This window comes from Lacerta agilis, chromosome 14 (assembly GCF_009819535.1).
Source record: "Lacerta agilis isolate rLacAgi1 chromosome 14, rLacAgi1.pri, whole genome shotgun sequence".
Taxonomy (NCBI): domain Eukaryota; kingdom Metazoa; phylum Chordata; class Lepidosauria; order Squamata; family Lacertidae; genus Lacerta; species Lacerta agilis.
In genome coordinates, this window is record NC_046325.1 from 3,509,550 (window position 1) to 3,519,840 (window position 10,291).

The window sequence follows — 10,291 nt, forward strand, 5'->3', positions numbered from 1 at the left end:
CTGCAGGCCAAGATGAGACTATAATAGGGAAGCGAGATCTGTCCAGGTGTTAATTCTGTGAGCAGCTCCATCTCATGCTCGGGTTGTAATATGCGTAAATAAATCCATATGAGCTTTCGTGTGCAGAAGTCTGCATGCACACGAAAGCTCATACCAAGAACAAACTTAGTTGGTCTCTAAGGTGCTACTGGAAGGAATTTTGTATTTTATTTTGTTTTGACTATGGCAGACCAACACAGCTTTGTTGTTGTTCAGTCGTTCAGTCGTGTCCGACTCTTGCTGACCCCATGGACCAGAGCATGCCAGGCACGCCTATCCACTGCCTCTCACAGTTTGGCCAAACTCATGTTAGCTTCGTGAACACTGTCCAACCATCTCATCCTCTGTCGTCCCCTTCTCCCTGTGCCCTCCATCTTTCCCAACATCAGGGTCTTTTCCAGGGAGTCTTCTCTTCTCATGAGGTGGCCAAAATACTGGAGCCTCAACTTCAGGATCTGTCCTTCTAGTGAGCATTCAGGGCTGATTTCTTTGAGAATGGATAGGTTTGGGCTTCTTGCAGTCCATGGGACTCTCAAGAGTCTCCTCCAGCACCATAATTCAAAAGCATCAATTCTTTGGCGATCAGCCTTCTTCATGGTCCAGCTCTCACTTCCGTACATTACTACTGGGAAAACCATAGCTACCTACCTGTAAATAAATCCATATGCAGTGGTACCTTAGTTCTCAAACTTAATCCGTTCCAGAAGTCCGTTCCAAAACCATAGCGTTCCAAAACCAAGGCGCACTTTCCCATAAATGGATCAATCCGTTCCAGACTTTTAAAAACAACCCCCAAAACAGCAATTTAACATGAATTTTGCTCTTTAACGAGACTATTGATCCATAAAATGAAAGCAATAATAATGTACTGTAAAGGTAAAGGTACAGGGACCCAGTTGCGAACGACTCTGGGGTTGCGGAGCTGATGTTGGCGAAACAGAGTAGCGCACGGAAATGCCGTTTACCTTCCCGCTGGAGCGGGACCTACTTATCTCCTTGCACTTTGACGCCGACCTTCCGATTGGCAAGCCCTAGGCTCAGTGGTTTAGACCACAGCGCCACCCGTGTCCCTATAATGTACTGTACTATAAAATAAATTAGACAGTCTTGTGGAAGTTATAAAGAGCAGTGGGTCACGGCCGTGTTTTGCGCAAACGCTCTCTTCTCTCCTTCGACTCTTCTAGGAATCCCACCCTGAGAGATGTCTCTGCCTCTGGAAAACCCTCCAGATGGGGGCTGGGGTTGGCTGATCGTCCTTTCCGGATTCCTGGTCAACTCCCTCACTTACGGGGTCTTGAGATCTCTGGGCATCCTCTTTGAAGAACTGGTGGAAGCTTTCGACGCCAGCGCTGCCCAGGTCTCCTGGGTGACATCCATCGCCTTGGCAACAAAGCAGCTGGCTAGTAAGTTTTCCAGGTGGGGCCACCACCAAGAAGGCCACGCCTGTTTACGCCTTTGCTCCGGATCCCAGTTTTGTATCAGTGATGCCACAGCCACGTACAGAATAATATTATATATATTTATCAACAACAAACCTTTTAACTGTATTGGAACGCAACTCAAAAACTGTGCTGGATTCACATAGGTGAAATGGTAAATAATTACAGTAAGCCGTACAAAGTCTGTCCAGACAAAGAGGGCTGTTGTTACTCTTCATTTTTGAGTGAATCAGCTGGTCTGCCTCCGGAGCTCAGGCAACACATTTATCTGAGATTCCTGCATTGCAAGGGGTGGGCTAGATGACTCTTGGGGTCCCTTCCAACTCTAGGATGCTATCTGAGCTTATTTCTAATGGAGAAAATCTCCCAATGCTCCTCATTTATTGTTAATCTCACATCACTGTTATGTTTTAATTATATTCTAACTTAATAAAATGAAATTAAAGGGGGCGGGGGTTGAGAGCAAATCTGGGAAGGGGCTAGCAGGGTGTGATTTGCATGCAGAATATGCCACTTGTTCAATCTTTGGCTTAATCTTCAGTTTAACATAAAACCAAACAAACAAATCTCTAGAAGACGTCAGGGAACTAATCAGATTGCCAAAAGCCAGTGTTCTCCATCCTTGGCTCCCCAGAAGTTGACGGAACTACAACTCCCATCATCCATGAAAATTGGTTAAGCTGACTCAGGATGATGGGAGTTGTGGTCCCAAAAAAAAAATAATCTGGAAGGCACCATATTGCCAAAAGGCAATGTTCTTCAACCTTGGCTCCCCAAAAGTTGTCGGACTACAACTCCCATCATCTACAAATATTGGTTAAGCTGACTTAGGAAGATGGGACTTGTAGTCCAAAAAAAAACAAAAAACAACCCCAAGAGGCTGCCCTAACCCTTTGCAACCATCTTCCACCCGTTTTCCACCCAGGTCCCGTTGGTACGGCTGCTAGCATGCGGTTCGGAGCTCGTCCGGTGGTCATGTTAGGAGGCCTCCTCTCCTCTCTGGGCATCTTCTGGGCTTCCTTCAGCACCAGCTTGCTCCAGTTGTATCTCACCTTGGGGTTTCTGACAGGTGAGTGAGCATGGGGGTCCACCTTCCCCTCCTGCTCCCCTCCCCCCCCCGGAACTGGGATTCAGAAGCATCGCGAGATAAGCCCCACGAACTTGTCCGGTCCTCTGCTGATGCCACCCGAGCTGGCGGCCATCGCTGCCTCCTGTGGCAGGGAGTTCCACAGTCTAACCACACAGTGCATGAAGGAGGAGGCAGAACATAAGCACCGTGGCCAACAGGCATCGATAGCGCTCTCTCCACGAACTTGTCTAACGTACGTGGACAGTTCCGCTTTTATCTCCAGCCCGCAAAAGCTTGCTCCGGCCTCCCAGAGCCTACCTGCCCAGTTTGCTGGTTCTGTGGGTCCAGTTCTTTAGAACTCCTTTCCGGTTGAGGGCGGACAGGCCTCTCTCCCTGTTGAACTTCTGGCGCCTACTGGAAACTCTCTTTAAAAATCCCAGCCGGCTGAATTCTGATTTTATAGCGCCTGCTCCTTTGCATCATCACCGAGTCTCCTGTACGCTGCCGGGAGATTACCCCGACTAAACTGCATATGAATGACCAAATTAATAATAATATTTACGATATTATTACGGCCGGAGAGGTGCGAAAGCCCCACGTTCCCCAATACCAGAGCTGCAACTCCCAGAAGGGTTTAACAATCTCCAGGGAACTCTGGGAATTGTTTTTCCGTGTGGGGAAGTAGGAGAGGTCTGGGACGACGGTGAGTGGTCACAGGGAGAAGACCCAGGAGAGGCAAGCAACAGAGGAGGCAACAGGTCTTAGTGAGCTGGGAGAGTCTGCGGCAGAGAGAAGTCCAGAATCGGAGGCAGAGGTTGAAGCAGGAGAGAAGTCCGGTTGGGGAAGAGTCACAGATGTTTAGGGAATGAATGAACAAATCTTTATTTGCGCCAGCCATCGCCCATTGCAATAAAACCAACAATACGATATGCAAAGAACAGAAACAAAAAGTCAATTCTATAAAACACGTTTTAGGGTTTTGAATCGATAGTCAAATAGTGGGACTTCTTCTGATTGCCCCGGCTAAAAACCTTGTAACCTTTGCTGTCATGCGCTCATCTTGATCTGCCAAGAGAAAGGCTACTGTGGCAGTGGCTGGGTGACCCGGAACGGACAATAAAACAGGGGTGATCATCTCATTCCTCAAGTCTTTATAAAGAGGGCAAGCCAGAAGGGCATGCGGTTGTTTAGGGATGTTTAGCCCTGTTTAGGGAAGTTTTTAATGTTTGAAGTTTTATTCTGTTTTTAGTTCTCTGTTGGGAGTCGCCCAGAGTGGCTGGGGAGACCCGGCCGGATGGGCGGGGTACAAATAATAAAATTATTATTATTAAAGTAGTAGTAGTAGTAGTAGTAGTAGTAGTAGTAGTAATGGGACGCAAGTGGCGCTGTGGGTTAAACCACTGAGCCTAGGGCTTGCCGATCAGAAGGTCGGCGGTTCGAATCCCTGCAACGGGGTGAGCTCCCATTGCTCGGTCCCTGCTCCTGCCAAGCTAGCAGTTCAAAAGCACGTCAAAGTGCAAGTAGATAAATAGGTACCGCTCCGGCGGGAAGGTAAATGGCGTTTCCGTGCTCTGCTCTGGTTCGCCAGAAGCGGCTTAGTCATGCTGGCCACATGACCCGGAAGCTGTACGCCGGCTCCCTTGGCCAGTAAAGTGAGATGAGCGCTGCAACCCCAGAGTCGGACATGACTGGACCTAATGGTCAGGGGTCCCTTTACCTTTAGTAGTAGTAGTAGTAATGTATCCATCTCCTGCTGCGACCCACTCCTCTCTCCCTTGGTCTCCCCAGGGACCAGAAGAGGCATGAAAAGGGTGGAGGAGCGGTTGGCTGCAGGGAGGCACAGTCTCCGATTCCTTGGGGGAAAACCCTGGAGAGGAGGGGACTTAGGAAGCTGTGGGGAGGTGGGCACCTTCAGTCCCCACAACTGCCCTTGAGTTGCTGTGCTCATTAGGCCTGGCAGTCCTGAGCAGATCTTTGAAGAAAGAGGGATTTATTGTTGACAACAACACCCCAGGGGCCTGCTGTTTCCTTCTCCCACCCAAAGCCTCTCTCCCCTCGCAGGTTTCGGCTGGGCGCTGGCCTTCGCCCCCGTCATGGGCACCCTCTCGCGCTACTTCTCGTCTCGGCGCTCCCTGGCGATGGGCCTGGCGCTCATGGGCAACGGCCTCTCCTCCTTCGCCTTCTCCCCGCTGCTGAGGCTCCTGGCTGACTCCCTGGCGTGGCGGGGGGCTCTGCTTGCCACCTCCGCCCTGGGCCTCCACCTCTTGGTCTGCGGGGCCCTCCTGCGCCCGCTGAGCCTGCGAGGCGACCTCCCGCACTCGGGGTCGCGCTTCGACCTGGGCCTGTTCGCCGAGAGGGGCTTCGCGGCCTTCTCCCTCGGCGCCGCCCTGCTGGCCGCCGGCTACTTCACGCCTTACGTCCACCTGGAGCCCTACGGGCGGGCGATGGGCCTTGGACCCTACGAAGCCGCAGCTGTCGTGTCGGCCGCCTCCCTCTCGGACGCTCTGGCCCGGCTGCTGGCCGGCTGCCTGGCTGACCGGCGTCTTCTGTCCCCGGTCCGCCTCCTCGTCCTCTGCAGTGCCCTGACCGCCTGCAGCCTCCTCCTCTTCCCGCTCGCCTCGTCCTTCGCAGATGCCCTCGGACTGGCCCTGCTCTACGGCACAAGTGCGGGGGGTTTTGCCACGGTGGCCTTTGGGGTCCTGCCCGAGATCGTCGGCGTGTCACGTGTGGTCAACGCCACGGGGCTGTGCATGATGGCCATGAGCGTCGGGGGGCTGCTGGGGCCGCCTCTCTCTGGTAAGGGACATCTTTATTATTATTATTATTATTATTATTATTATTATTATTATTATTACAATAGGAGGTCTCGGGGGGTTCACAGAAAAGATCACAGCATACAGGTGAAACTCAGAAAAATTAGAATATTGTGGAATAGTCCATTGATGTAAGTGATTGTTTTCATTAGCTACTGGAGTTTAATATATGAGATAGACTCATGACATGCAAAGCGAGATATGTCAAGCCTTTGTTTGTTATAATTGTGATGATTATGGCACACAGCTGATGAAAACCCCAAAGTTGAAATTGTTAATTTGGGGTTCTCATCAGCTGTACGCCATAATCATCACAATTATAACAAATAAAGGCTTGACATACCCTGTTTCTCATAAAATAAGACGTGTCTATAAAATAAGCCATGGCAGGATTTTCAAGCATTCACAAAATATAAGACATACCCCAAAAATAAGCCGTAGTGCTGGGCGCAGTTCTAGAGGGCGCCAAAGAAGAGGAAGAGGCCTGTCGGGTTGGCACCCAGACCCGGATGTTGCTGCTGGTGCAGCCCCGTCAAAACGCCCAGCAACCCAGCAAGAGCCGCAGCGCGTGCCACCTGGAGCCACGAGCCAGCGGGACCCAGCAAGAGCCGCCTCCTCCTCCTGTTGGCTTCCGGAGGCCCGGGGCGCTCAGCGCAGCGCTGCTGGAAGCCGACCTGGCAAGCCTCCTCCTCCTGCTGCTGTGACTCGGGGTGCTCCGTGCGGCGCTGCTGGGCACTTTGTCAGTACTTCAGCAGCAGCAGCAACAGCCAGTTCCAGGCGCCAAGCCGCAGCAGGAAGAGGAGGAGGCTTGCCAGGTCGGCGCCCACCGCCCCGAGCCTCCGGGAGCCAGCAGGAAGAGGAGGTGGCCTGCCGGATCGGCGCCAAGCAGGGCCGCGTGCCCGGAGACAGCTGGACCAAGCAGCAGCAATGCCGGCCGCGGCAGGAGGAGGCAGGTGCCCAGAACTATACAGTACTTAATAAAAAAATAAGACACCCCCGAAAATAAGCCATAGGCTTATTTTCTTAAGTAAAATAAATATAAGACAGTGTCTTATTTTTGGAGAAACACGGTATCTCGCTTTGCATGTCATGAGTCTATCTCATATATTAGTTTCACCTTTTAAGCTGAATTACTGAAAGAAACGAACCTTTCCACGATATTCTAATTTTTCCAGTTTCACCTGTATATAATCAGAATTAAAACAACAACCCAATAACCCCCCCCCCCAAGATGGTATAGGACAGGCATGTCCAATAGGTAGATCGTGATCTACCGGTATATCACTGGACGCCTGTGGTAGATCACCGGTAGATCAGTGGCTCCCCCAAAGAAGCTAAAAAACTGTGTCACCCCTAAAAAACTCAACATCTTTGCCCTGCACCCCTAAAATGACCTAAACCAGCAAAAACAAGGCTTTCCTTCCTAAAAAAGCTCAATGTTGCTTTCCTCCTCCCTAAAGAAGCTCAACAACTTTGACCTGAACCCCCCCCCCCAAAAAAGGGGGTAGATCACTGTCAATTTTTAACTCTGTGAGTAGATCACAGTTTCTTGGAAGTTGGCCACCCCTGGTATAGGATGTCAAACAGATCAACCAAAGGCCTGGTTAAAAAGGAGCCTTTTTGCCTGGCGCCTAAAGGTGTGTGATGAAAGCGCCAGGCGAACTTCCCTGGGGAGAGCACGCCACAGACAGGGAGCCACTGCAGAGAAGGCCCCGTTCTCGTGTTGCCACCCTCCGGACCTCTCCAGGAGGAGGCATACGAAGGAGGGCCTCAGAAGATGATCTCAGGGTCCGGGTCGGTTCATATGGAAAGAGGCGGTCCTTGAGGTCTTGCTGTCCTGAGCTGTTTAAGGCTTTATAGGTCAAAACCAGCACTTTGAATTGGGCCCAGAAAGTAATTGACAGCCAGTGGAGTCGGAACAGAATCGGTGTAATAGGCTCAAACCATTTTTTCCCTCCAAAGTGGCGTACGTGGTTCTGTCCTTGTGTTTAATCCCCACAGCGGCCCTGCGAGGTAGGCTAGGCAGAGAGACTCAGGGGCTGGCCCCCGAGATCTTGCCTGGGGAGCTTTGAGGCCGAGCGGGGATTCGAACCCCAGCCTCTCAGGTTCTATTCCGGCACTCCAAGCACGGTACATCATGAGACTCTTAACCTCAGAGCTGCGGGTTCGAGCCGCACATTGGGCAAAAGATGGCTGTATTGCAGGGGGTTGGACCAGATGACCCTCCTTGTCCCTTCCAACTCTGCAATCCTACCATTCGACTGCAAGGTGGAAGGAACTGGGGAGCCTCCCCATTGTCTCTTTGCTCACAAATCCTGTCTCAAGGGCACATTTAAGATATGAATAGGGTGTGAGCCTGTGACCTGGATTCAGGGATTGAGAAGTTATCGTAACAAAAGAGTGGCCAGGATCAGGAAACCTGGCAGACAGGATAAAAACAACACACTCAGATTTCTGTTGTAGACCTCCTTTTCTGTGGTGTATGTTTGATGTTTCTGGGGGTGGTCTTGGACGCCAGGGTGGGCAGTTTAAAATGTCTATATAAGGGCTTGCACACATGGCTCGGGATCCCTCCCCACCCCCTCCTGTGTGTGTGGGGGGGGGGAGGAAGCACCCTGTTGCAACAGTTTAATAAAGTAAAAAATAAAATAAAAATCCTTCCAGTAGCACCTTGGAGACCAACTAAGTTTGTTCTTGGTATGAGCTTTCGTGTGCATGCACACTTCTTCAGATACACACCAAAGCTCATACCAAGAACAAACTTTGCTGTTGTTCAGTCGTTCAGTCGTGTCCGACTCTTCGTGACCCCATGGATCAGAGCACGCCAGGCACTCCTGTCTTCCACCGCCTCCCGCAGTTTGGTCAGACTCATGTTAGTCGCTTCGAGAACACTGGCCAACCATCTCCTCCTCTGTCGTCCCCTTCTCCTTGTGCCCTCCATCTTTCCCAACATCAGGGTCTTTTCTAGGGAGTCTTCTCTTCTCATGAGGTGGCCAAAGTACTGGAGCCTCAACTTCAGGATCTGTCCTTCCAGTGAGCACTCAGGGCTGATTTCTTTAAAGATGGATAAGTTTGATCTTCTTGCAGTCCATGGGACTCTCAAGAGTCAAACTTAGTTGGTCTCTAAGGTGCTACTGGAAGGAATTTTTATTTTATTTTTTATTTTGTTTTGACTATGGCAGACCAACACGGCTACCTACCTGTAACTAGTTTTTATAAAGATCAGGCTTGCTTCTCAATATCCTCTGGTTGGCCTCTGTTATTTTCTCCTACCGATAGAGAACCTACCAAAGGACTCTATACGGGCTCTTGGGTACCCCATAAGGGAAAAGGAGCAGGTTTTTCCTCCCCTCATAACACTGCTCTTGGATATGGAGGTTCTGTTTGGTCCAGGACTCCTGCTTGCCTTCAAAGGTCTCTGAGTTCTGGCGAAAGCAAGATCTGGCGGCCTCCTACCATCTCCCTCTCCCTCTCCAGGTTTCCTGAGGGACCTGACGGGAGACTTCACCGCTTCGTTCCTGGTCGGAGGGTCCTTCGTTCTCTGCGCCAGTGGGGTTTTTGCTGCCCTCCCCTCCTTCTGCCCCGGCTGCTGCAAGGACGATGCCGATCCCAGGGCCCGAGGAACACTTGACTCGGTCCCCCCTCTGCTGCCTTCTCCCCTCACGAGCAAATGTTCGCAGGTATGAAGAAAGAAATGAAAAGAAGCACATCTTCGCTTCCCAAGCGTTGACATAACAATTCAACTTCCATCGTGAGCGCCTGTTTTCCACCGCAGAGGCCAAAAAGTTGGCAGAGTTGCCACATGTCTTAAATCTGGGGGAAAGGCTGTTTCTCAGGCGGTAATCCACAAACTGGAAAAGTTTCCGAAGATTTGAGAATATCTGTTTTGCCCATGCAGATGATGATGATGGTTTTATCAATGCTGGAGTTCGAAGGCTGGATTATCAAATAAGCCTGCCGTTTCCGCAAGACTGTGTCTGCCTAATCATTCCTCCCTTAAAATTTCATTTCAAGGGATCAATAACTCGCGTAGGAAGAGGTTGCTTTTATCAATGATGCCCACACTGCAGAAGAACAGATATATACATATTTTATTAAATTATGAGTTACGTATGTGCCGTCATTAAAACACACAAATGATAAAGCTTATTAAGGTACGCGGGTGGCGCCGTGGGTTAAACCACAGAGCCTAGGGCTTGCCGATCAGAAGGTCGGCGGTTCAAATCCCTGTGACAGGGTGAGCTCCTGTTGTTCGGTCCCAGCTCCTGCCAACATAGCAGTTTGAAAGCACGTCAAAGTGCAAGTAGATAAATAGGTACCGCTCCTGCGGGAAGGTAAATGGCATTTCCGTGTGCTGCTCTGGTTCGCCAGAAGCGGCTTAGTCATGCTGGCCACATGACCCGGAAGCTGTACGCCGGCTCCCTCGGTCAGTAAAGTGAGATGAGCGCCACAACCCCAGAGTCGTCCGCGACTGGACCTAATGGTCAGGGGTCTCTTTACCTTTAAAGCTTATTAAATGCTCTTCTCAGTCACCGAGCAATTGTCGAGGGGTGTGCAAAAAAAGAATTTGAGAGCTGCTTGGTCTAGACCTCTCGAGAACAGCAGCTTTCTACCCAAATTGGCACGTTTCAGATGTTCAGCCCTAAAATCGTGCACCATCGTACTGGCAGCGGCTGATGGGGTTTGTAGTTCAAAGTAGTAGAGTAGGACAGGGGTGGCCAACTCCCAAGAGACTGCGATCTACTCACAGAGTTAAAAACTGGCAGTGATCTACCCCTTTGGGGGGGGGTTCAGGTCAAATTCAACTTTTTTTAGGCCCATTTTTTGGGGGGGGTCAGGTCAAAGTTGTTGAGTTTTTTTCAGGGAGGAGATAAAAATGTTGAGCTTTTTTAGGGGAGCCACAGTTCAGCTTCTTTCGGGGGGAGCCAGTG

At 50.7% G+C, this 10,291-nt stretch overlaps 1 protein-coding gene across 1 annotated transcript; it reads left to right on the forward strand.

The window, feature by feature from the left end:
- Window positions 1–1,240: 1,240 nt before the first annotated feature.
- Window positions 1,241–9,046, forward strand: SLC16A11 (solute carrier family 16 member 11). Its single transcript, XM_033170258.1, has 4 exons — window positions 1,241–1,442; window positions 2,404–2,547; window positions 4,609–5,343; window positions 8,838–9,046. Exons 1-4 carry the CDS (start codon window positions 1,241–1,243, stop codon window positions 9,044–9,046), a joined length of 1,290 nt encoding a protein of 429 aa, XP_033026149.1.
- The last annotated feature ends 1,245 nt before the right edge of the window (window positions 9,047–10,291 follow it).